The following is a 26,711-nucleotide window of genomic DNA, read 5'->3' as shown; positions in this document are numbered from 1 at the left end:
TCGATGGCCCGATGGACGACAAAAGCGCGGGCGCCACCATATTCATCATGGACCTCACGTCCATCGAAGACGGACAGGTTGTGGACTCCCTCCGAGGATGAGTAGGGCACGGGAGACGGCACGGCCTTGTGTCCCATGTGGGTCGGTCCATTTATCGTGTTCTACTCTTTCTCGCCGAAGACCGCACCTTCACTTCACGATGCTTATCGTCGATGCTCTTGAAGACGACGGATGGAGGCAGTTCCAGATGAAGGAGACGGTGGATGAAGGAGGCGGTCCAGATGGGGGATACGGTGGATGAAGGAGGCGCTCATGGAGACGAAGATGAAGGACACGGCAGCGGTAGTTTTTTTTTCTAAATATTCGGAATGTAACAAAAATTCATCATGTTTGCACGAATTTCGTTCATTCATGTAAATTATATTAACTTAAATAAAATTATGTCATGTTTAAACAAATTTTATTTTATTTGTTTATATTATTGCCTAAATGTATAGGCAACGTTAATTCTCAGTCCGTGGAGACGAATGTAGGGGAAATTTGCGGTTCGTCCTTACCCGCGCCGGTTGCCCCGCGTCCGTCCGCAGGAAAAACCAAAAGGCACCAAGCAAAGCAAGCAGCGCCGCGCAGCAAGATTCCTCGCCTCCTCGAGGTCGGGCCTTTCTCTGCTCGCCGTCACCGTCTGGTACCAGCGGGGGCGGGCGGGCCGACTGACGGGCGAGGGAGATGGGCGATGATGCCCGCGGCGGCGGCGGTGGCGGGGCGACCGCCGAGCCGCTGCTGAAGAGGGCGCGGTACCGCCCCAACTGCCCCGGGTGCAGGGTGGACAGGAGGAAGGAGGAGAGGGAGGGGCTCCCCGTCACGGAGCTCTGCTGCATGTGGCTCGTCACCATCTGCTCCTGTGCGTGATCGCCGCCCCTTCCCGTTCCTTCACGTCCCTTGTTTTTCTTTACCTCGGCTGATTCCTGTTTTTTCTAACAACTACTACTGCTAGATATCTATCATGCTCTTATAATAGTTACTACTCCCTCGGTCCCAAAATGTAAGATCAGTTTTTTTGTTTTTTTGAGGGGATGCAAGATCATTTTTGACATATGGGACGGAGGGAGTACAAGGGAACCCCGTTATTTTCTGTCCCCTTTCGCTTGCTGCAAACGTTTTAATCAGTTGGAGCATGTTGTTTAATTCTTGCGTTCACCGTGGCTCATTTGTCCAGCCAGCGTGTGGACCGTAGTTCTCAACTTCTGATATCCAACGTGTTAGTTGTTGCTCTCGTCGTTCTCCCTCTATTTAGCTCTTTTTTGGCTGAAGCACGCGGGCAGGTTTGGCCTGAAGAATGCAGGTTTGGCTCTGTTCACTTCCACTTGCTCTTGAGTTCCGATCAAACTTGCCTTCGTCGGTCCGTGCTTACCAACCTCCTGTTAGTCCTGCCCTCTGCATCCGCGGCATGCAACCATAATATCAACGAGGCCAAAGTCGAACAACAATGGTAGAACCATTGACTGAACCTCGAAAAAAAACCATTGACTGAAAAAACACCAACGATGGATTCACCTCCTTCTGCGGCAACGCCTTCGAGAAGGGAGAATGAGCTCACGCTGATGTCACCACGTCCAGCCTGAGTTGGCTAGAAGAATGATTTCCATCCTGGATACTGGGCCCAACCAATCAAAGCCAGAACAACGGCACGGAGACAACACTTTCAACCAGGTAAGGACGCAATTCCGTCGTTGTTGGGTCTGATCAACAAAGGCCAGATCATAGAGTTTCATCCCAGTATATGAATCATTGTTTCATTCACCATCTCGATGACGGATCGCCCGAGAGTTACGCCATCTAGTACTTTGCACAAACTTCATGGTATCCACTAGAGTTAGCCGTAAAAGCATGCCACCACCGAAACTCCTAGTGCCGATGCACGAACACAGGTCCAAATTAAAGACCAGGCTCGATTGGTAGTCCTTCGCTTCATGGGATGATCTTCACTCATAGCTTATTGAATTCATGCTCTAGTCAGTTCATCCAAAAGTCTGATTTGATGGAGAAGGATGGGCAATATATTTCAACACCCCCCTCACGTCTAGGCTCCTTCAGGCCTTAGATGTGGGAACGGTGTAAGTCATCACTATTTTAAAAAGTCCAAACTGATGGAGAAGGACATGCAATATAATTGAACACAGGAGTCAAAAAAATAAATTGAACAACCACCCTCACGTCGGCTCCTCCAGAGCTTAGGCGTGGGATCGATGTAGGCCGCAACTATTTTTATTTAACAGCGCGTTGGTCGGGTCTTGAACTTGAGACCTCTTCGCTCCGATATCATATTGAATTCATGCTCCCGGTTCATCCAAAAGTCCGAACTGATCAAATTCAACATAGTAGAACAGAGGTGGCGAGGCCATGAACTGCACATGATCCACCGATCCAGATGAAGTCGTTGGTACGCCATCGACGTGCATGCAGATGAGAGCACCTATACCATGCTGCCGCATCGTCACCACCTGACCATGCATGACCGAGAGAGTCACCAAGCCCATGATGACATCACTACCATGGATACATGGATACAACCACAACTGTGACTACTTTCTCCACATTTGGTCAAGAAATGATGGTCAAGCAAAGGGACATGATTAGGTATTGTACAAGAAGTTCTCTCACGTCACTTTTGGCCTGAGAGATGCTAGAGATCAAGCCCCCCATGTCCTCGACTCAGATTCTGACTGCTGAGACAGACACAATTGAGAATTTTCTCACTCGAACTCCCAATTGGGCGATCTTGTTATTTTTCGAAAGCTTATCTAGTGACTTTCCAGCAGTAGGATCCACTCCTCCAAATTCATTCCGAGTGCAAGAAATCGCCGAAACAGCCCGAGTTTGTCACAGAAGTTGAGTCATAAGGTGCTCCTGCCACCTCCACTTGAGTCATGGGCCCTGTACGACATAGGGTTGAGTTTTCCCTGCCTTGGGATGTGCGTCCACCCCCTTAGCCACCGAAGAACCAAGTAAACAAATGGGCCTTGTACGACAATGGCTAACTTTTGACTAAACAAAACCTAAAGAGAAGGCAACGAGGTTGATCTACTAATTTTTTTACTTGAGACTTGGGTGGAATCTTTTGTTACTCTCATACCCATTTAAAGATATTACTGATTTAAGATGTTATTGATTATGTCTTAAGCAAAACATCCCTTCATTATTGATCAGGAATTGATATTCTCATATTTGCATTTTGCAGCGTTGCCTATACAGTACGTGTTTCCCTTCTTGTATTTTATGGTGAGCAACAGGATTCACAATCTTTTTAAAACGTGCAATATGACTGCACATTTCTTCAATCATAACAGGAGAAGATTTATAAGTAGGATCAACAATTTCCATGTTCTATATATATTTTGAACCATGATAATGAGACAAGCTTTGCATCAGATTATGACATTTTCGGTTCAAAATAAAAATAAGATTATAACATGTGGTGGAAATAAAGCTTTGCTCTTCTCACAGTTTTGTTGTTTTCTTTTCTTTCACTACCCAACAACATGAGTATTGGTAATGCCAACTATTTTTTGTAAATCTACTATCGATTGTCAACACTGCATATTCGTTTGCAGATAAGAGACCTGAACATTGCTAAAGAAGAAGAAGATATTGGATTTTATGCTGGTTTTGTTGGTACGTTTTCTTCAAAATGTAGTTTCTCTTTTGTATCAATCTTCTGAAACACTTTAACTGAACTGTGTAAGGATATTGTTATATGAGGGGTATGCTTCAGCTTTATCTATCATGGTAAACTTATAATATCTGTTCTACAAATGAAGGTGCTTCATATATGCTTGGGAGAGCACTCACCTCTGTAATATGGGGAGTTGTGGCTGATAAGTATGGGAGGAAACCAGTTCTTCTAATTACCCTTTTTTCAGTGTAAGGATATACTTTAACAAGCTGCACTCTCAGATATGAGTCTTTCTTTGGTGTATTTTGACAGACGCACCAAAATTTAAGCAGTTCTTCTCATCTATTTCAGAATTATCTTCAATACACTCTTTGGACTCAGCTCTAGTTACTGGATGGCATTAACCACAAGAGGTCTGCTTGGGCTGTTGTCTGGTATGCTTGGACCAATGAAGGTACTTACATTTGCATGGGAGTGCTTTTCTCTCAGGTACTAGAACCGTCCATCGTGTTTTTGTAGCTTTGTGTTAGAATTCAACAGGCACATAAAAAAAAGTAGATCAACTCGAGATGCTGAATTTTTATGTGGAAAACCCTTGCGGAAACAGCAGATGCGCGGCAGTGCTCACCTATACCGAGAGAGTGTTACAACCACCAGACTAACAATGAGTCGTCAACACACACATCCCGTGCGGCTTACAACAGGTGTACGTAGGTGGCGGCCATGCAGCTCAAGTCAAAGCGGAAATCCAATCCGCTATGAAGAACCCATAACAATAATCTTAAACTTTCCTCAAAAAAAAACAATAATCTTAAACTCGTTCAGCAATTAAATATCCATCATGTGACGAAAGTCTCTTGGACATAACATCAATTAAGCATGAGCAGAGCTCAAACTTAGTAATAGGAACTGGCTTGTCATCATATCAGCATGATTTTTTTTGAACGGTCACCTGGGTGGAGAGCTTATCTTGAGTGCTTATCATGAGAGCATATCAGCATGATTATCATGAGTGCTTATCTTGCATACCTTCACATTACCTGCTGGCCTCTGTTCCGGTAGACTCTGGCCTCTTTACTTTCAATTTGAATTCATATATCAACACTTTCTTGACCAACTGCTAAGATAACACCGGTTCCTACTCTTATTTCAGTAGACTTAATTTTGTGGTGATCTTCCACAAGAGAACGAAGTTTCCCAGATTCAGTTGTTCGTGATGCACACTGTGTTTAGCTTGTTAGCTTGTTCTGGATGAAGTTTGTTTTGTATTAGTAATCGAGGTCTTCGTAACTGGGATGGTTACACACCAGATAAATTTCAGCCAACCAGCTAGTGTTCGCATGGTGCGCTATGTTTGCATTATCCAAAATAGTATAACTGCCCACTATGACGCCAATAAAACAAAACGAATTCACAAGCTAGAAGTCATGAGTGAGACGGTGATGATTATTAGGGTAAAAAGGTAAAATATATGACTGGATTACATTGTGTTCGACTCATTTGTGTCTTCAGGCTTATGCTTCAGAAGTATGTCGGAAAGAACACAGTCACCTGGCATTATCACTCGTAAGATGATCAAGTTGTTATTTCGAATTCTTCTTTTACTCACAGTCCCAACTTTATTGGACCATGATACAAACTCACATATTGCTATGTGCTGGGTAATCCATCAGATGTCCTCCTCACGTGGCATAGGTCTTATTGTTGGACCAGCCATTGGTGGTTATCTTGCACAGGTAATACGGTCCATTTAATATTTGCAGAATACTTACTTATGTATTATATTATCATCTAAGTATGTTTGATCTATGATGTTCCATTACTTCTGATCATGAGATTTTTGAACTTACAATACAGTCCATTTAATATTTGCAGAATACTTATGTACGTATTATATTATCATCTAAGTATGTTTGATCTATGATGTTCCATTACTTCTGATCATGAGGTTTTTGAACTCACATGCAAATTTAAAAATTATATACCTTATCAAGTATTTCCTGATTGTCCCTTCTCTAACTATCCTCATATAATTCGTTTACCTGCTATGTACAGAGTTGGGTTCACTCTGGTATCCATCAGTGGTTCACCCATGATAACCAACATATGGCAAAGTATTCCCCATTTATATAAATTCTGCTAAAGGTTGATTATATTTGTCATTGTATTGCTACGCTATGTGCAAGCATGCACTAAAAGTAGTTATTTTGATTGATTCAAATTTCTTATGTCAACATACAATCATGATTAAAAATGGTTAGAAGCCTTGTAAGCTAATTTTGCTTGTGAACTCCAGCCTGCAGATAAATATCCAGGCATATTCTCTGTCAACTCCATATTTGGAAGGCAAGCATTTACTTGTGAATCCTTCTTATATATTTTGTTTCTTTGCTTTATGCGTCCTTCTGATATCGCTTTCTTCTCAGATGCTAATTCAGTTTAAACATGCATTGTTTTAGGTTTCCGTACTTTCTCCCTTGTCTTTGTATATCACTCCTTGCCATTGCCGCTGTAATTGCTTGCTTCTGGCTTCCGGTGAGTTTGTTGTTCCTAGATGCATACAACTAATGGTTCATTTGTATTGAAGCAAACATCATGTTGGGATAAAAATAAACATTTTTCTCAATTAATATTTACTGGAGCTGCATGCTCCCTGTAGGTTCTAAATGATACTAGTTTTTCTTTTTTGAGGAATCATACTGGATTTTAATGGTGGCTGTAATCTTGTGTTCCGACGAACACTTGTTTGTCATGACGGAGAGTAAATCTTCCATTGTAGAAAACGTGCTGATAAACTGTGATATTATACTACGGTAGTGATAGCACATCTGTTCTATGTAGCAATATGTATTGTGCATCGTGATCTGAAACACAGCTAGAGCAACTAGTCAGTTTTGTAGGATCCGAAAGTAGATCATTGATGCTTCTACAAGTTTCTGAAGATGCAAACCAATACCAACAGTTTGATAACATTAGTGAAAGGAAATCTTTTTTGACACCGAAATCATTATATAGCCTCTACATGGAGCCCCACATAACACGTAGCACATGAACTCACCTGTACTTAACATGTCTGCAATGTTGCAGGAAACTTTGCATAAACACACTGAAGACACAATGTTAAATAGTTCGACTGAAGCTGTTGAAGAACCTTGTTCTGATTTAAATGCTGAACAAAGTGGTAGTGGCTGTCTCAGTTTATTCACAAACTGGCCATTGATGTCCACTATCACTGTATACTGCATTTTCTCTCTCCAGGACATGGCTTATGCAGAGGTAGCATGTGCTGTTTTATTGCTGAGATATATTTCCGTTGTTTTTTAGCATCTCATAGTTTTACTTACATTGCCATTATTATTATTGGATTTCATTCTGGAAGACGTAAATTGCAGGTATTTTCGCTTTGGGCTGTCAGTGACAGAAAATATGGTGGACTAAGCTTTTCTTCTCAAGATGTGGGTAGGGTCCTTTCAATCTCAGGTAGTATTCATTGACATTTTTATTTTTTAACATCGTGAGTCCCTTTTTTGACGGAACCTCGTCAGAGGGCGGGGAGCTCCCGCATTGCATTAAGGAGAGAGTTGGTCCAGTTAATAAGGGGAACCGGACCCAAAAACCATACATGGCACGGTTAATTAAGGGAAACCGGCGACCCTGAGATAGGGATCCAAGAAAAGCTTGTGATACGACTATTCATACATCAATGAGGCACATTTGATATATCTAAACTTGCCTATAAATAAAACACATGTTGTGTCTGTGGCACAGATATGCAGCTTTATCTAGATTGACATGAGTGAAATATATGCTCAATTTGAAGAAGTTATGCTAGAGCAATAATTTATATGCAAATATGTGATGAAGGGAACTCACTAGTAACTCAGCATGTCATTTCTCAGGTGTTGTGCTCTGCTGTGTTTCACGTGCAAAGTTTGGTGTACTGACTGTACTTTTTGTCAGGTCTCTTACTCCTAATATATCAAATTTTGATCTATCCATTGGTTGCAAACTCTATAGACCCCATCACATTAGTCCGTGCAATTGCGGTAAGACTATTTATTGCTTGTTCGATCAGCTTAGTTATATTTTAATGGTTAAACTTATTAGATATTCTGATGTGCAGCTATTGACAATACCACTTCTTTCGAGCTATCCATTCATGCCTGCATTATCAGGGTCCATTCTTCAGTTGGCACTAAATTGTGCGTCTTTTCTGAAGAACTCTTTCTCAGTGAGTGCAACGATCTTAAATTTCTGTGTGAAACAAATCTTTAAGTTTGAGCATTCTACTAAGTATATTTCAAGTCTTGTCTATCTGTCTTAGTGTTGGCTAAGCATAACTGCAAGTATTGCTTCCCGAGACTCTTTCTTTGTTAGTAGAGAATAGCAGCAATACAAATACCAACAGGCTGCTAGTTACCAACAAGCTGCCTTACATATTTCAACTCAAGGGAGCCACTATTAATTGCTACAAAAGTTTACTCGTGCTCTCAAAACCATTTCAGGTAACTACCATGACTGTGTTCAACATTTTAATGAATGATGCTGTGGTAAGTTCACGAGATTCCTAACAATGGGTCAAATGAATAGCTATCTTCCATCCATTCCTACGAAAACTGGTAATATCATTTTGTTTTCTAACCGTGAGATACACATTACAGAGTCAGGACCTAAGAGCCTCAGCCAATGGCCTTTCTGTAACACTAATGTCCATCTTTAAAACTATCGCTCCAGCTGTTGCAGGAGTTATGTAAGTATCCATGCTCCAGCTCATTACATACTTATTGCGACCACATAAGCGAAATATAGCACTTGACAGTAATATCCAGATTAGTTCCAGAGTTGGCTTTTGAGCTGCTCTGCATTCATCCAATATTTTCTATTGCAAACAGCACCTATCTCAGTTCCGCAAATAGTTGTATTTTTTCTTGCGAGTCAGTTTGTTGACAATGAAAAATTGAACAGAAGATAGTTTTTTTGGTTATTTTCCACTCTCAAGTTCTTCCTTCTCGGCAACATTGTCAATAGCATAGCTCATCATCGTATGTTTGTATACACCTCGGTGTCACATTTGTATGCAGTCGACTGTTTTTTCCCTGTATTTTCAGGACAAAAAATGCTCTCCACCTTATCATGTAAATTGCATTTTTCCTTGTAGATTCTCATGGGCTCAGAGGCGTCAAACAGCTCCATTTCTTCCAGGTATTTTATACTTGACTTTGTTTTAACTGCATGTACAAAATTTTCTATCACCCTGTCATATGCAAATCTTTAAATCCTCTAAATCGAAGGATTAAAATACAGAAGTAAATGTTTAACATTTCTGTTTAAAGGGAAACTGTAGTTTGGTAGTGTCGAATCAATGGTAGTATGGTACATAGTGAAAGGTATAATGGTTGTGAGCGCAATCTCTTCATTTGCTCGACTCTAGACATTTAGGTTTGGTTAAGTTATGATTTTCTGGTAAGATTAATCTTGCGTTTGACATGGATACCTGCTGTGAATTATCCTTTGCAGGCGACCACTTGGTGTTCTTTATGCTGAATGTGTTCACGGTTATCGGTCTTATGCTCACCTTCAGACCGTTCTATGCTAGAAATGGCACGTCGAATCATTAATGTAGTGACACCATACATTAGGACCTGGACAAGGACCAAGATCTAACAGTTTGGCTCTTCGCTATTTTAGCGACACGATCTTCCATATTACGGGTTCTTTCTTGAAGTGCCTGCACTTCATTAGTTACCAACAATTTTCGTGGTCAGTTGACCAAGTAGGTTATCATGAGACTTTGAGATATTGGTATAGGTTTTGCTCTACTTGGTTTGAGCAGTCATAAAAGCGTCGAGGGTTTCTTCAACTGAAGGTCTATTACCTGTGCTTGTCCTATAATTATTTGATGCTCCTTGGTTGGTTGGTTATGGTGGTTTAGGATAATTATTTGAAGCATAATTTTGGTTCCTCAAATTGGGGTTGTAATTATTATGAGCTATGAGGATAACATTTACCTCTTCTTTACCTTTGATCATGCCAATCAGTTCATCGATTTTTTGGCGGTTAGTGCTTCATCCTTCTCTTCAGAGATGGAGTTCACCTTCTTCGTGGTAGACCTTTCAAAGGGAAAGAAGAGGTAAGTGTTAACCTCATAGCTCATAATGGCATGGTTTTCTTGCATCTCATGGAGCAACCTTTTTGTTTCCGTAATTGGTCTTCCCATGATGGTTTCTCCTGCAGCAGTGTCTAGCATACTTCTGGACAGGGGGATACGAACATTATAAAATAAATGAAGAATCGATCATTCTTCCATCCCATGATTCGGACAATTCTTATTGCCTCTTTCATCCTATCCCAAGCAAGCACTAGTGGCTCGTGATATTCCTGCTTAAAACCTATAATGTTAAGAGTGCAATTGCATAATCTTAGCATGTGGGAAAACTTTGTCATAAACATGCTGCAACACAAGTTTCATGAGGTAATGGTTCCTTTAGGCAAGGCTAGAAGTCATTTCTTAGTGTTTACTCTTAAAGAAACAGGAAAAGGATGCAACTTCAATGCGTCAGGCTCATAATCTTTTGTACGTGTCATATCACATAATTCAGTGAAAGTATGTAAATGCATGTTGATATCTTCAGATGCGGAGCCATCGAATTGGTTCCATTGAACCATGGTGACCAAGTGTTGTTTAATCTCAAATTGCTCGGCAGCAATATCAGGTAAAGCGATAGGAGCGCACATAAATTTCTCATCGGGAGTTGCAAAGTTCCTAAGTTTCTTTGCCGTGACAAATTTTGGGTTTAAGAAAAATAAACAAAAGACAAAAACTAACTAAAACTGAAACAAAAAACTGAAATAATACCTTTAGTCACCTGGCTAGGGTAGCGATGATGATTCCCGGCAACAACGCAGAAAATGGTTGATTACCTTTGACCCGGCTATGGATGTAGATAGTGTTCACCTCTTTCCCCAAGGATGACCTTGGGTATCGAACCCACGAGGAATTCTGCTATTAGGCAAGGATTCAAGCAAGCTATCATTCCTGAAAGAAATTTCAGTTCTTAGACCGAAAAAATAGTAGTTATGATTAAAACAGAGATCAAATACCACTTGGGTTAACAGGCGTCGTCGAGGTCTGGAAGTGTCTGACAAGTGCCCTCTCTGTGCTTTGGAGCCGGAGGACACGTTCCATGCTTTTTTGCAGGTGCCCGCTGGCGGTGGCGCTCTGGCAAACCATGGCGGACCAATGGCGAATCCCGGATGTCGCATCATTCCGCCGGACGGGATCGGAGTGGCTTGCCCAAGCCCTTTGCGATCTGCCGGATATGGAGAGGATGGAGCTCATGATGACTTTGTGGCGATGTTGGTTCGTTCGCAACGAGCTGGTGCACCACAATAAGCCGCCGCCGATTGAAGTGTCCAAACGCTTCCTCACCAGCTACGTCGACTCTTTGGTGGGGATTCAGAACAATCCAGAGGCGAGTCTCACCAAGGGGAAGCATGTGGTTGATACGATTGTCCCCAAACGGATCGTGCAACGGGAAGTCCAAGCGCCGCCAGTGCCGCTGCACTGGTCCAGACCAGCCACGGGGTGGACAAAGCTCAACATTGATGGATCCTTTAGTGCCACGGGTGGAGAGGCCGGAGCAGGCATGATCCTTCACAGCGAAACCGGTGATATCATCTTCTCCTCCTGCAGGGAACTACGGATGTGCTCTGAGCCCCTTGAGGCCGAGCTACATGCATGCATGGAGGGGCTCAATCTAGCACTGCATTGGACTCCGTTGCCTATTGTGATGAAAACAGACTGTTCGGTGGCACTACATGCGATATTAGCTCCAGTGCCGGACAGATCTCGTTTTGCTATGCTTGTCGACCAGGTTAGACGCTTGATGTCAGGAGGTAGAGAAATAAAGATAGTTCATGTATGTAGAGAGGAGAATAGGGTAAGCCACTATCTTGCGAACTACGGTAGAGTTCATAAACGCACGATTGTGTGGCTGGGATCGGGACCGAAGAAGGTCCCAGATTTGTGTAAGGCCGAGGCCCTTTATGTGTGAGAAATGAAATTTCTTTCACCCGCAAAAAAAAGAGATCAAATACATGAAGATAGGCATAGGCATGTGGACTTTACTTACAACATTATAGTTGCACTTAGGATCTTCTCTTAATTTCCAACATGGTGATGTGGTCTCAACGATTAGATATGGGGAATGCGTCCAAATAATATCACAACCGATCAACAACCTACATCGTGAGTCTATTGTCCAAACAAGGCCCTTACCGTCACATGGGATTACGTCGATTATTAAGGATTTCTCCAAGCCAACACAATTGGCGTTCAGTGACTACACCTTATGATCCCTTGTTAGGTCTTTTCGGCTACCGAACCAATCCTTACTTTCATAGGCGTTGGTGTAACCTTCTACGTGTCCCTGCACTTTATTTCCTCCTACGTTTTTTGGATGCAATGGAAAAAAGTGCTCCCTATGGTTTTTTTGGGTGGATCGGGCATGACGAAGGTCCGGACACCCGTAAACCTCTCCTACATTTGGTTTTGGTTTGTGTGATTTTAGACTCCAGTATGGTTTGGACAAATTTAATGACCCACGTTGACAAAATATTTAGACCATTCGGTCTACACATTTAAAGGCGATTTGGTGAACCACATTGAAGTTGCCGTTACAAGGGTGAATCGTTTTGTTGGCTGCGTTATACCGTTCGCCAGCTAGGGTTGACATTTGTGAACCGCCTAGATTGCAGTTTAAGTGTGCTTGGGGACGGCAGTTTTACAAAAGGCATGGCATTTTATTTATTTTAGTGCATTTTCATCTAAAAACTGCCACCATCAAATCTTGATCGTGTGGCGTGTGGAGGGGTTGCTGGAGGGATGTTCCTGGCGACTGTTCGCCAGGTAATAACATTGCCGAAAAGAAAAAAAAAAGCAGTAGAGCGTGATTTTGAGCCGCGGTACAAAGGTACCCGTAGCAGGTTGCCCCTATCGGTATCCTGTCGCCTAAATATTTTCCTCCCTGTCGCCCTCCCTCCTTCCTTTCCTCCACTCGCGCTTCGCTCTCAGATCCCTTCTCCTCCGTCTCGCCCGCGTGTTGGGGTAGGAGCCATGGCGGACCAGCTCACCGACGACCAGATCGCCGAGTTCAAGGAGGCCTTCAGCCTCTTCGACAAGGACGGAGACGGTTCGATCCCTTCTCTATTCTCCTCTTTCAACATGTACTACTATATGATTTGCACGACTCCATTCGATGTGCGCGCACTCGCTGTGGTTGATGCGGCGCCTTGCACTGGCGCGTGGATGTGTTGGGTGGGAGATCTGATCGACGTAGCGTATATGCGTTTGCTGGTCCGAGTGGATCGCGGCGGGATTGGTTTGCGGGGTGCTCAAGATGCAGTAGATCTTGCACTCCTTTTCTCCACTCCTTGTGGATTCTGGTTCCATACATTCTTGTCTTGCCAGCGCTGTCAACCCGTCACCGTCCAGTGTTCTGGTATTGCTGCGCCTTATGCTCGTCCGTTCCGGCTGATCGCTGAGCTGTCTGTCATAGCGAAGGCTTCAGCCGGCTGCTTGGTCGTTCCTTCAGATCTCTTTCAGTGGAGCAACTGATGACCTTGCAAAGTTCCAAAAAAAAAAGGTTCTACTAGGAAGAGATTGAATTATGAGAGAAGGTGGCATCATGGGGTTGCTGCGGTTAGCATGGGTCTACCGCTCACACATCTAGTGGTGTCTGCAGCTTAAGAAAACCGAGGGTGCAGCATGGGTGATCACACAGCATGGCCGGTGGCACTGTTGCTGCTGAGTAGGTTGCTAGAGCATGGTGGGTCACTAGTCATCAGTCTCTACTCTAGATTTAGCTGGAACAGCAGTGACGAGGTGCGCTGCGAAGTGGTGTTACCGTGTTAGGGTTATAGGATCATGTAATACCCCATAATTCTGTACTTGTATGTTAGTAATGGGGAACTACTACTGACTTGGAATTTATCTAGGCTTTTGGGTCTTTTTCTATGGATGACATGGGCATAGAAGTGGGATAGCATGATTAAATTTTGCGTTGCTCAAACTGCACATTTTCTTCTCAGTGAATGCAACATCGGAGTTTCTCTGGTTTTGCCTATCATGCTATGGTGGTGCTAGTGTGAGACTGATAACATGGAGAATGCATGTGATGGCTTGAAAAGTTATTGGTATTGATGTTTACTGATTGTATGAAACATTAGTTGAAGTTTACATGTTACCAGCTTACTGATTGACAGAAAATATATCTGTAAGTTGCTTACTGATTGACATGCAACCTATTACAGCCAAGCAAATCTTTGCTGTAATAGGTTGCATGTCTTACTCTTCTATTTATTTGGGCTTTGGTACTGATCAAGTCGATGGAATGTTTACCCAAATACTTTTCTGGATAGTTGTGTTCCAGATAGTCAAGCCTTGAATGTTCTTATGAAATTTCATCATTGTCCACTTAAACTGTATTTGTGTTTATTTGCTACCCTTGAATGATTTCATGCACCCAAAATTCCAGATGAAGAAAGGGACTGTAAGATTTGTTCTGATGGACCCAATCATTGGTCCATATTGTCTTTTGCATTAGCATAGCTGAAATGATCTCTGATGGTTAAATAAATGTAAATAATATTTGAGTCCAACTGTCCATTGAAAACCCCCAAGTTCGTTATGTTCTTGTACTGCACATCCATGTGCAAATGTGGCTTATAAATTTCTACAAGATCATTTTGAAGATTCGCCCATTACTGGCACATTTCATATAGAATACGTGCAGCATTTTACATATGATATGATGATTTTATTGCACAATTACTTGTGTTTTTCTGCATACTTGTGGGTTTCTGTATTCCCATCTAATAGTCAGTGTTTCAAGTGGGCAAGTCGAATCAAGTTGCACCTGACTGGCCAGGTGACTAGTCTGACTATAGATGCTGACTAGTCAGTGACTATTTGACAATTAGCTAGGCTTGCATAGTGAGGCCATTTAGACAGCTGGCAATAGGTTTTCAAGTCATACTTGGTGTGTCTGGTTTGAGCCCAAGCCAAACCCCACCAAAAATTTGGCTTAGGTTTTGTCTGCCCATGTTTTGGCCACTGCTGGCAAGAAAATTGAAAGTGGGCTAAGGGGCATGGACGCATGGTCATGCCAAATTTTTGTCAGCCATCCAAGCAAGAACCAAAATTCAGTCATAACCAAAACAATCATTAGGTTTGATTTGGTTGCAAACAAACCATTCCCATCTTCCATGTTAAGACCTCTTTTATTGTGCACAGAATTGAATTGCTGACATAAATCTCCGGGGCATTTCATTCTAGCACAATATTACCATTGTATATATATGAGCAATGCTACACCTACGTAAAGCTGCCATACGTGATTAACGTAACAGCCTAGGTGGCATGTCTTTGTTGGACAAAATTAGAAAATTAGGGGAGGGGCCCACCTAGTTGAATTCAAGGGGGGGGGGGAGTTTACGTAGGTTTAGCATTTTCGTGTATATATTTGTAGCATTTTTGTATATATATTTGTAGAAGAAGTTTAAATTGTTAGACTAAAAAACTGTCTGCCTCCTGAACAGGCTGCATCACCACCAAGGAGCTTGGAACTGTGATGCGCTCGCTGGGGCAGAACCCCACTGAGGCAGAGCTTCAGGATATGATCAATGAAGTGGATGCTGATGGCAATGGAACGATTGACTTTCCTGAGTTCCTCAACCTGATGGCGCGTAAGATGAAGGACACTGATTCCGAGGAGGAGCTTAAGGAGGCTTTCCGCGTGTTTGACAAGGACCAGAATGGTTTCATCTCGGCAGCTGAACTCCGCCATGTCATGACCAACCTTGGTGAGAAGCTGACAGACGAGGAGGTGGATGAGATGATCCGTGAGGCTGATGTCGATGGTGACGGCCAGATCAATTACGAAGAGTTTGTGAAGGTGATGATGGCCAAGTGAGCTGTCATACTAAGCTAGTTCTATCTCGATGTTAGCAGCTAGTTTAGCCTTGAAAACTGACAGCAGTTGGTACTACTGTTAAGTCCAGTGAATGAACATATTGTGCGCTCAGGGATGTTGAGAATTTCGTTTGGATTTTCTTGCAGTTGTGTTTCCTTTGTACAATGTAGCTTTCTTTCCAAATTGAGATCATGAATTTGCTGTAATTTATGCCTTCCTGGTATCAAGTTGCAGTTGCATGGATATATGATATTTTGTGTGTGTGTGTTATCAACTTCTTGGGGTGCAGTTTTTCAAAAAAAAACTCCTTGGGGTGCAGGATTTCGTTGTGGTTTACCAGTAGTGATCTAGACAGTGTAGATGTAGTACATCTCACTGTGTTATTTTTCTTTCTTTTTTGCGCCCCCCACACACACACACACACACACAAAATCCTGCGAGACTTGAACCCCCGAGTATGAGACTGGCAAAGTCATGCGTTCCAAATAAAATGGTCGGTCATGGATTTTTTGTTTGAAAAGCTGACTGCAGATATCATGATTGCGCATTTCGTCGAAATTCTGCCTTAGCCGGTAGGGCGTGTTTGATTGCCGTAGGGAGCCGGGTCTGCCTAGTTCAGCCTGGTCGAAGGAAAACAGCCTGGCTAGCTCAGCCTGTTTGAAGGAAGGAAAACATACAAAAAATCAACATCTGCACATTGTTTGGTTGCTCGCATTTAGGTCTTTTCGCATTAGGGTAACAATTTTGACATACCGTTTGGTTTCCTGCATTGACTCGGCTCACGCAACTATATGGTGTTTAGTTCCATGCAACAAATCATACAGTGGCGAATCTACAGAGAAAATGGAGGGTAGGCTGGACTGCCTATGTCATGTGAATATATGTTATTTTGGACTGACAAATGACTGGATTAGGCCTTTAAACTGGTAGCAAAAACTTTTTTGCAAAGCTGGAGGGGGGGCTTAAGCCTGTTAAAGCCGCCCTAGTAGATTCGCCACTGAGATCATACATACACAACCAAAGATAGTTTAAACCATAGGCGTATGTGGACGGCGGCGAGGAGGCCCAACCTTGATCGAGGGTCACCTTGTCGTCCATCAGCCGGACAGTCACCCTTCATGAGCAACCGGTGTTGGTCCTGAGCTTGAACTCTTGCGGCACCGTCGGGAAGTGTTTGGTAAAGTCCAGGGGCATCGGGATGCCTCAAGATGAGGGGCAAGGATCACCTTGCAGGAGTGGGTTGGACCTCCCTCCTCATTGTAGTGGCCATAGTTACGGCGTTTGCCGCTAGGGGACTCCTCCGGCACCACGTCCTCATCCGTGGCCACCTCCTCAGGCGTGGTCGTCCCAACCTCCATGGGAGGTACCACCTCCTTGCCCTTGTTGTCCGTGTCGATCTGCATTACGAAGAGCGTGCAATATGAAGAGCATAAAGTTCCAAGGTTGATCACCATTAAAACCTACAGTCCATGACCCCTTTATTTACCCATCCTCACGGTCACTACTTACCCATCATCTCACTCAGTCATCTCTCACTCTCCCTCCTATCTACCGCCATGAACTCCAGCAACAACTCCAACCCCTTCCCTTGGGGCATTGGATAAAGAGCTTTCTTCCTCGGGTGCTCGCTCGGTGACTACGCCAAGTTCGAGAACACCATGGAAGTCTGCTCCAACTTCACCGGCATGGCAAACATGCAGAAAAGAGTCGAACGCGGTGTTGAAGAAGGCTAGAGGAGTTGAAGACACCGATTCCTGACCCAGCGAAGGGCGCTATGTCAGTCGACATCCTTTGTTGGGCCATGAATCAGACCGACTTCGGCGAAGCCCGACAGAGGTCAAGGTGGGCCAAGTACAGAGAGTACATGCTTCCTCATGACCATCATGCCGCAACGTACTTCACGACAGGGACCGTGGTGGCGGTGGAGGAGGAACAAGAAGCGGTGGCGATGGAGGAGGAAGAAGAAGTTGCGGTGGCCATGGTTGTAAGGGCGCCGGAGCCAGGACACCGAAGCATGCCAATCGATGTGGACTCCGGCGAGGAAGAAGAGACGATGGTGCAACTCGAGGAGAAGAACAAGGGCAAGGGTAACCGCCGCTCCAAACGCCTCCAAGGTAGCCGAGGCTAAGATCTAAAACTACTGTGTAAGATTTACCCCCAATCCACATTACCCTTGTACTCAATCTCGATCGATAACCTCAAATCCATCAGTACTACGAACTCATGATGATATTATGATCACTCCTATGGCTATTTACCCTGATTCCCCATTCCCCTAACGTGGATCGAATGCGAATGAGTATGTGAGGAGGTGAAAAAAGTGCTTACCGCCATTGCCGTGCCAGAGGTGATGATGCGGAAGCCGGTGAAGGGGCCGGTGGTCTCCTTGCTCTTCTCCGATCTGCTGCTCATCGCGCCGTCGGTGAGAGTGGGAGAGGGATATGAAGTGGTGAGGGGGCGGTGAGGTAATAATTGTCGGCACTTCGGGAAGCAACATGACTTCTCGAGCGTGGCTCCACACGTGCAGTCCCCGCCACCCACGTACATTGAGCGGGCCTGACTCTGGAGAAACTGCCGACCTGAGCATTCCCAGCGAGACAGGCCCAGAGATACTTTAAAGTTCGTGCGATGCAGGTTAAATAGTGTATGCGGGCAACCAAACACGTCGGATTCTTCACGCGCGGGCAAAAATGCAGGCAACCAAACACGTCCATATATGACTACGTTGCTTCTCTTGCCTTTCCTCCTTTGCAAAAGATCAATCTGTGCATTCTATTCTACTACATCTTCTCGAGCGATTTAAGTATAGCTCTTCTGTCCCTAATCCACATTACCCTTGTACTCAATCTCGATCGGTAACCTCAAATCCGTCAGTACTACGAACTCATGATGATATTATGATCACTCGTATGGCTATTTACCCTGATTCCCCATTCCCCTAACATGGATCGAATGCGAATGAGTATGTGAGGAGGTGAAAAAAGTGCTTACCGCCATTCTCGTGCCGGAGGTGATGATGCGGAAGCCGGTGAAGGGGCCGGTGGTCTCCTTGCTCTTCTCCAATTTGCTGCTCATCGCGCCGTCGGTGAGAGTGGGAGAGGGATATGAAGTGGTGAGGGGGCGGTGAGGGTAATAACTCCCGGCACTTCGGGAAGCAACATGACTTCTCGAGCGTGGCTCCGCGCATGCAGTCCCCGCCGCCCACGTACATTGAGCGGGCCCGACTCTGGAGAAACTGCCGACCTGAGCATTCCCAGCGAGACAGGCCCAAAGATACTTTAAAGTTCATGCGATGCGGGTCAAATAGTGTATGCGGGCAACCAAACACGCCGGATTCTTCACGCGCGGGCAATAATGCAGGCAACCAAACATGTCCATATACGACTACGTTGCTTCTCTTGCCTCTCCTCTTTTGCAAAAGATCAATCTGTGCATTCTATTCTACTACATCTTCTCGAGCGATTTAAGTATAGCTCGTCTGTCCCTAATCCACATTACCCTTGTACTCAATCTCAATCGGTAACCTCAAATCCATCCGTACTACAAACTCATGATGATGTTATATGATCATTCCTATGGCTATTTATCCCGATTCCCCATTCCCCTAACGTGGATCGAATGTGAATGAGTATGTGAGCAGGTGAAAAAAATGCTTACCGCCATTGCCGTGCCGAAGGTGATGATGCGGAAGCCGGTGAAGGGGCCGGTGGTCGCCTTGCTCTTCTACGTCCTGCTGCTCGTCACCGCCGTCGGTGAGAGTGGGGAGAGGGGATAGGAAGTGGTGAGGGGGCGGTGAGGGTAATAACTATCGACACTTCGGGAAGCAACACGTCTTCTCGAACGTGGCTACGCGCGTGCAGTTCCTGCAGCCCACGTACATTGAGCGGGCCTGACTCTGGAGAAACTGCCGACCTGAGCGTTTTCAGCGAGACAGACCCATAGATACTTTAAAGTTCATGCGATGCAGGTCTAATAGTGTATGCGGGCAACCAAACAAACCGGATTCTTCACGCGTGGACCTGATCAGACCTAACGCATGCAACCAAACACGTCCATATACGACTACATTGCTTCTCTTGCCTTTCCTCTTTTGCAAAAGATCAATCTGTGCATTCTATTCTACATATTCTCCAGCGATTTAAGTACAGTTCTTCTGTCCCTGTTGCATCTCGCCATTTAAAATTTGCTCACATGTATTAAATTGGAAAAGGTGGAAATAATGCTGGAATTCGCGTTGGTTCTCTTGTTTTCTAAGAACAGTTGCTGGAAAACGACAGCCACTGATTTTTCCTTCGTACAAAAAGAGCGGAAGAAATCTGAAGCAGGCATTATTCAACTAGGAATTTGTCAAATCAATTATGTCCTGCCGACCGAATCATCTACGGAGTTCCCGGCTTTATTATTCTCCCCAGCAAATAAAATAAACTTTTCAAGCTTGGACAAACCAAAGCAATAAATGGCCGTTAATAATACCACCAATAGATTATACCATTAATTAAACGAAATAAAATACAGATGCACCTGCACGGAAAGGCTTGCCAAATTTCTTTTCCAACAGGGAGTGCAATGTTTTTTCAATCACATCGAACTTATTTAAAGTTTGATTCCTCCGTAATTTATTCCATCTTATCTACAATAATCATTTGTCCTCTGATCACACACAAAACAAGTAGTATAACTCTGAAGGATTGACATGTACAATGCTGTCCATGTACATTTCCTCAATGTCATTAGCTCCACCCTCAATCCACACAAGAATAAACCATAGCATTTCTCATTCGACAAACGGTGGCATGCATCTATCATTCTCGACTGGTATAATCTCTTGTCAGTTGCGTCCCCTCGACGGGACGTTTTGTGAGTTAATAAAAGCTCGTTTTCATCGAGAAATGTAGCAGAAAATTGTAAGAAAGAGAAAGCAACTTGCATAAGAAAAGCAGACCCTCAGCAATATTATATACTCCTACTTAATAATAGGCAAACTTTAACGGGTGGGCAGTGCCTCCGTCAGACTAGATTAACTCCATCATCTTTGGGAGCGTATCAGCCCAAGAACTGCATGCAGTCAGCTTTTGTAGTTACACATGTACAGTATGTGCACTGTGCCTGCAGTTGGAGCAAAATAATGGCCATCTCATGCATGGCCAAAGCAAAAGCCTACTAGCAGCTGCCTCCTACTGCCTACCCCTGGGTTAACCTGAATCCATGAGCTTCCCGTGCCCAATTTCCCAGCTTCCTATCTACTCTTCCTATTAGCAGAACATGCCCTAGTTTGACAAGTGGTACTACTAGACCAGCTAGGCATCTTTTGTCACACACAAAAACAATACTATTATCGTGCTCCTGTTTCGAAAGAGTTTCGCGGAGGGTTCTTGATACAAAGATGAAGAAATGTAGTATAACCGTTTTGTTGAAGTCAAAAGCAGGGGGGGCGGGGATTCAAACATGTGTGGGTGGGTTCTCCTTACAAGTTATCTCATCAGCAAATTCCAAGACAGTGTGTATGCACATGCCCAGCCAAACAGTCATACATTAATTAATCCAGTAGATGAACTACTCCCGGAATAACAATAGCAATCCCAGTAAGTTGATCAGGAGAAACAATCCAATTCTGGCACGATTTTGTATTGTAGAAAAAAAATTCGCACCGTTCCCATCGAACGGGCACCTAAGCATTGGGGTTTGCTGGGTCAGCCTATCCGAGTCGTATGCTGTTGGACCGGGGGCACGAGTCCGCGCGGCTCGGCGCGCCGCCCCCCTCCGACGACCCCGACAGCTCGGTGCACTCGACCTTGCTCCTCCGCGTCGTCTTCACGCGCAGTTGTACCCCCCACGACACCACGCGCCTGCACACCCTTTCCACCACGTCCCTCCCGCGCCGGTGCCACCCGCCGCTCTCCAGGGCGCCGCGCAGCTCCGACGCCACCTCCGCCATCGCTGGCCGGCGCTCCACGCTCTCCGACACGCACCGCGCGGCCACGGACAGGACCCTGGCGATCGCGGCCTCGGCGTCGGTGCCGGGACGGGGCGCGGCCACCCTCCCGTCGAACACCTGGCGCGCCAGCCCGGCGCCGATCAGCGGCAGCGCCCACGCGACGATGGACGACGGGGAGGCGTTCACGTCCATCACCTTGCGCCCGCTGATGAGCTCCAGGAGCACCACGCCGAAGCTGAACACGTCGCTCTCGGGCCCCAGCCGGCCCGGCTCCGTGTAGCTCGGGTCCAGGTACCCCATAGTGCCAGCCGGAGCCGGCCTCGGCGCGCCCGCGGCGGCGACCCTGACCGCGAGGCTGAAGTCGGCGAGGCGGGCGCGGCCGTCGCGGCCGAGCAGGACGTTGGCCGTCTTGACGTCCCGGTGTATGACGCGGGGCGCGGCGCCGTGCAGCGCGCACATGGCCCGCGCCACGTCGAGCGCGATCTCCACGCGGCGCGGCCACGGCGGCGGCCTCGGGGACCGGTGCAGCAGGTCGTGCAGCGAGCCGTTGGGCATGAACTCCATGACGAGAAGCGGCGACCGCCCCGCCGCCGCAACCGCGCCGACGAGGGTCACGACGCCCGGGTGGTGGCGCGCGGCCGTGAGCACGGCGATCTCGTTGGCGAGCTTGGCCTCCCCCTGCGGGTGCGAGGCCTTCTTGACGGCGACGGTGACGAGCCTCCTGCCGTGGCCGGCGCCGCCCCTGAGCCTGGCCCTGTAGACGCAGCCGTGGCTGCCCTTGCCGACGACGTTCTTGGCCGCGAAGCCGCCGGTCGCCGCCTCGATCTCCTGGTAGGAAAACTCCTTCATGCTCTTGGCGTGTTGCTACCTGCCTGCCTACTGACTGACTTTCTTGGTGGTGCAATGGTGGCAGTGCCGTGTGTGAGCGGAGTGTAAGCAACAGAATGCTCGCTGCTCGCAAAGCAGTGGGAGGAGTAGTAGCAACTAGGCATGGAATAAAGGGAAAAAGAAGAGGCGAGGAAAGGTAAAGGCAATGGATCAAAGGTGGTAAAGGTTGGTGATTACGTGTTTTTTAGAGGGAGGGAGGGGACGGATTTTGGAGAGGGATGATGATGCTTTTGCTTGGTCTCCTAAAGGATGATGGAATTTGTCTTCGTAACAAGGAGAAAACAAAACAAGAAAGCAAATATGGATTACTTGCTGTCTCTGCCTCTTCCTCACACTCCCCTCTTCTATCTACTGCACCGTCTCTAAAAATAAAAGATAGAAAAAGGCGGTGACACGGCGGGTCGTGGTTCGGGTCGTCGAGGAGTGGTTGCGATGGGTACAAGATCCTCGCAGCAACACAACAAAATCAGCAGCAGAGGATGTCTATTGTCAGCGCCGAATGTGGGCGGGCGGGCGGTCCGGTTTTCATGGCACGGATACATATATATACCCTTGTTGGGGCGACGCCCCCACCTGATCACGATGTGACGGGGGCAGAACTGATTGACTGACTAGCTTTAGGTTTCTTTGGTTGGTTGTTGTGATATTCTTCCTACGTAGCCACCCAAACCTCAATCACCATGCACTACGAACAGAGGATCAGACTGTTTTGTTCCAGGTCAAATAGTCGTGACATGTTGGCATCCCACAAAAAGATATGTGCTTAACACTCGTCCTTTAGAGCAATTTCAACGAGCCGATCCAAACGGATGTCGATTTCGTCCGCTTTTTGTTCGTTTGAATCAGTCAAACAGACACGGATGCCCGCTTCCGCATTCTGGCCTGCGACCCATTTAGACGGCGTAAAAAAAATGAACACATGCATATTTAAAAAAAAAAGAAACTACATCAATTAAACATTAAAGCCGGCCACGAAGGCCGGCGAGAGTCCACGCGTCCACATTTGCATTTAAAAAAAAAATAAAAACAGCCTAAACTACGAGGCGGCGCGCTGCCCTAGACGTCGTCATCGTTGTCCTCGGGGTCCGTGAGGTTGATCAGCTTCGGCGCCGGCCCGGCCCAGGCGAACGCCGTGTTCCAGAGCGCTGCCATGTCGGGCTGTGCCGGCGCAGGCAGTGCTGGAGCGGGGGGCTGTGCGGCCGCCTGTGCAGCCGCGGCCTGGCGCGCCTCCTCCTCGGCCTCGCGCGCCTCCTCCTCGAGGTCGCGCTCGAGCATCTCCTAGTACTCGCCTCGCCGACGCTCCTCTGCCAGCCGGGCTGGCGCCACATCTCAAGGTAGGCCTACTCCTGCGCTGGCGTCGCCCCCAGCTAGACCGGTGGCACGGACACCCACTCGCGCACCACTCCATTCCAGGAGAAGCGCGCGATGGGCTCGGGCTCGGGCTGCGGCTGCGGCTGCGGCTCCGGCTTGATGGGGGACGGTGGGGCCACCGGCGGCACCACGCTGTCGCCCGCCGCGGAGAGGGCAAGGGCCTGCGCCATTGCCGCCTCGTAGCAGGCCTCCTCTTCCGCCTCCGCCGCCTCCGCTCTGCGCCGTTCGTCCTCTTCGCTCTCACGGTAGACGGCCTCAAGGGCCGCCTGGTCCTCCTCGCGGACGACCAGCGGCGTTGGCCTTCGGTCGACCTCGCGCACGCCCCGGCGCCTCGCGTCCTCGTGCTCGAAGGCGAACCACCTCGCCCAGTTGGGCGAGTCGGTTGCGTAGGTGGAGTCGCGGCGCTGCTCCGTCGTCAGCAGCGCCCGCCGGCGCCGCACCTCCTCCGCGTGAGCACGAGCCGACCGCGGCGCCGCCGGCACTGGGATCCTATCTGGATCCAGATGCCAGTCGTGCGGCAGCGTCACGTCGGGATACGGCAGCGGCTGGCGGTTCTTCCAGTTCCACTCCGCCTGGTGCACTGGCATGCTGACGCGCTGCCTCTGCCGGCGAGGCGCCGGCGGGGGTGGGAGAAACTCGGAGGGGAAAGGGGTGGCGGGGGACTTGCCCTTGGCCTTGCTGCCGCTGGCGCCGGAGAAAAGACCCATCGTCGCTGTGGTTGCGGTGGCTAGGGTTTGCCGGCGACGAGGGAGAAAGGGTGGGCAGATGGGGACGGCGAGTTTGGATGAGGACGGCCCCGCCGCACGGTCGGCTTAAAAAAGGACGGGCGCCGTCGCTGACGCGTGGGCCCGTCGTCATAAATTAAGCTGACTGCATGGGCAGCGGGTAGTTGGACGATCGCCATGTGGGGACGCGGCGGACAGTGAGAAGGCGCGCGAAGCGTCCGTTCGGCGTCCGCGCCGACGCATTTGGGGCGCAAATTTGGGCCGCAAATGCGTCGGCGCGGACGCGACGCGGACGTGATTTGGGTTTGGGTCGGCGCATTGGGCCGCCACTTTTGTCCGCGCCGACCCAAACGGATACAGGCGGACGAAATGGGTCGGCCCTTTGGAGTTGCTCTTAGGCTAGTCATAGTGGGAGTAACTTAGCAAAGTAATAAAGTGCATTCCGAGAAATTTTTGCTTATGTGACATGTAGTTAATGAGAAGTGGTAACATAATATGTTATTGTAACATAGCGCTTTCCAAGACAATATGAATCTACAAGCTAATTAATGAAGTCTTCTATGACACTACTACTATGTTACTACCTCCGTCCTGGTTTATTATTCCCATCGTATTTAGTGTCAAATTTTGATCATAGTTTTAACTAATAAAATGTCAATGCATGTCACAGAAAATGATACCATTGAAAACTATGTTTAAGTACGAATCCAACGGTATTATTATTTATGACATGCATCAACATTTTATTATTTTAATTTATGGTCAAAATTTGACACAAAATATGAAAAGGACCAATAAATCAAGATGGATGTAGTACTTTGCACTACAAAGATAATAACTTAGACTAGTGTCATATGCATGACACTAATATAAGTTACTCCGCACTATGACCAGAGTTGATCATAGTGAAAGTAACATAAGGCTAATTGAAAGTGCAACTAATTCTGGGGTAGTTGGTCATAGTGGAAGTAACATAAGTTACTCCCCACTATGACCAGCCTTAGATTTAACCTAAGCTATATATACCCTCCACCCCCTTCTTCATTTGTGAGAGAGCCATCAGAACATGTCTACACTTTCACCATATATTTTCTGAGAAAGAACTACCTACTCATGTGTTGAGATCAAGATATTCCAATGCTATCATAAGAATCTTTATTTCTAGCCTTCCCCGAGTTGCTTTCCACTCAAATCATCTTTCCACCATAGCCAAATCTGAAAGAGAGGGTTGAGTATTGGGGAGACTATCATTTGAAGCACAAGAGTAAGGAGTTCATCATCAACACACCATCTATTACCTTTTGGAGAGTGGTGTCTCCTAGATTAGTTAGGTGTCGCTTGGGAGCCTCCATCAAGATGTGGAGTTGAAACAAAAAGTTTGTAAGGGCAAGGAGGTCGCCTACTTCATGAAGATCTACCCGAGTGAGGCAAGTCCTTCGTGGGCGATGACCATGGTGGGATAGACAAGATTGCTTCTTCGTGGACCCTTCATGGGTGGAGCCCTCTGTGGACTCACGTAGTCGTTACCCTTCGTCGGTTGAAGTCGCCATCAACGTGGATGTACGATAGCACCACCTATCGGAACCACGCCAAAAATCCCCGTGTCTCCATTGCGTTTGCCTTCTCCAAACCCTTCCATTTATATTCATATGCAATGTTTTACTTTCTGCTGCTACACTCTTAGAATTGCATGTGTAGATTGATTGCTTGACTTGTGCTAATTGCTAAAATCTGCCCACAACTAAAATTGGGAAATGATCGATTTTTATTTGGTCAATTAGTCTAATCACCCCTCTGTAGACATACTTTCGATCCTACAAGTGGGATTAGAGCTTTGGTCTCCATTTACCTTGATTTATAAGTTTTGGTGATCATAGCCTTGGTTTTATAACCTAGGAGAGTGTGGCGTCTAGCGAGGGAAATTACGACCGTAGAGGTCCTTACTTTGATGATACAAATTTTGCTAATTGAAAGCATAAGATGAAAATGCATATTCTTGGTCATAACCCCTCCGTTTGGGCTGTTGTGCATATTGGCTTGCAAGGTGATTTCTTCGAGGATGGAAAAGAACCGGTTTGTGAAGCGATAATGGAAGAAATGAAGATGTTGCAATACAGTACTCAAGATTGCGATATTCTCTTCAATGG

The 26,711-nt window shown here is 46.4% G+C and overlaps 3 protein-coding genes and 1 long non-coding RNA gene across 6 annotated transcripts; 3 read left to right on the top strand and 1 right to left on the bottom strand.

The window, feature by feature from the left end:
- The first annotated feature begins 545 nt into the window (after positions 1–545).
- LOC125543659 (probable peptide/nitrate transporter At3g43790) lies at positions 546–9,707 on the top strand. Of its 3 annotated transcripts, none has more exons than XM_048707083.1 (17): positions 546–901; positions 3,239–3,279; positions 3,612–3,672; positions 3,819–3,921; positions 4,025–4,127; positions 5,186–5,239; positions 5,347–5,409; positions 5,970–6,019; positions 6,133–6,208; positions 6,761–6,949; positions 7,066–7,153; positions 7,634–7,719; positions 7,797–7,904; positions 8,179–8,223; positions 8,335–8,423; positions 8,832–8,875; positions 9,191–9,707. In XM_048707083.1, the coding sequence occupies exons 1-17, from the start codon at positions 727–729 to the stop codon at positions 9,289–9,291; spliced, it is 1,476 nt and encodes a 491-aa protein (XP_048563040.1). In that variant the 5' UTR covers positions 546–726; the 3' UTR covers positions 9,292–9,707. The 3 variants fall into 3 exon arrangements, with proteins under 3 accessions (XP_048563040.1, XP_048563042.1, XP_048563041.1); XM_048707085.1 differs by having other exon boundaries at positions 742–901; positions 3,239–3,251; XM_048707084.1 differs by lacking the exon at positions 3,239–3,279 and having other exon boundaries at positions 764–901.
- Positions 9,708–12,659: 2,952 nt separating this feature from the next.
- LOC125543657 (calmodulin-1) lies at positions 12,660–15,890 on the top strand. Its single transcript, XM_048707082.1, has 2 exons — positions 12,660–12,864; positions 15,272–15,890. Exons 1-2 carry the CDS (start codon positions 12,789–12,791, stop codon positions 15,643–15,645), a joined length of 450 nt encoding a protein of 149 aa, XP_048563039.1. The 5' UTR covers positions 12,660–12,788; the 3' UTR covers positions 15,646–15,890.
- LOC125543658 lies at positions 12,871–14,437 on the top strand. The gene is made up of 2 exons (XR_007298646.1): positions 12,871–13,951; positions 14,009–14,437. It is a non-coding gene; the product is annotated as an uncharacterized LOC125543658 (long non-coding RNA).
- Positions 15,891–21,147: 5,257 nt separating the features above from the next.
- On the bottom strand, positions 21,148–23,030 carry LOC125543656 (serine/threonine-protein kinase-like protein At5g23170). Its single transcript, XM_048707081.1, has one exon. The coding sequence runs from the start codon at positions 22,427–22,429 to the stop codon at positions 21,341–21,343; it is 1,089 nt and encodes a 362-aa protein (XP_048563038.1). The 5' UTR covers positions 22,430–23,030; the 3' UTR covers positions 21,148–21,340.
- Between the last annotated feature and the right edge of the window lie 3,681 nt (positions 23,031–26,711).

This window comes from Triticum urartu, chromosome 3 (genome assembly GCF_003073215.2).
Source record: "Triticum urartu cultivar G1812 chromosome 3, Tu2.1, whole genome shotgun sequence".
NCBI lineage: Eukaryota > Viridiplantae > Streptophyta > Magnoliopsida > Poales > Poaceae > Triticum > Triticum urartu.
This window is presented reverse-complemented; position numbering and strand designations above follow the sequence as displayed.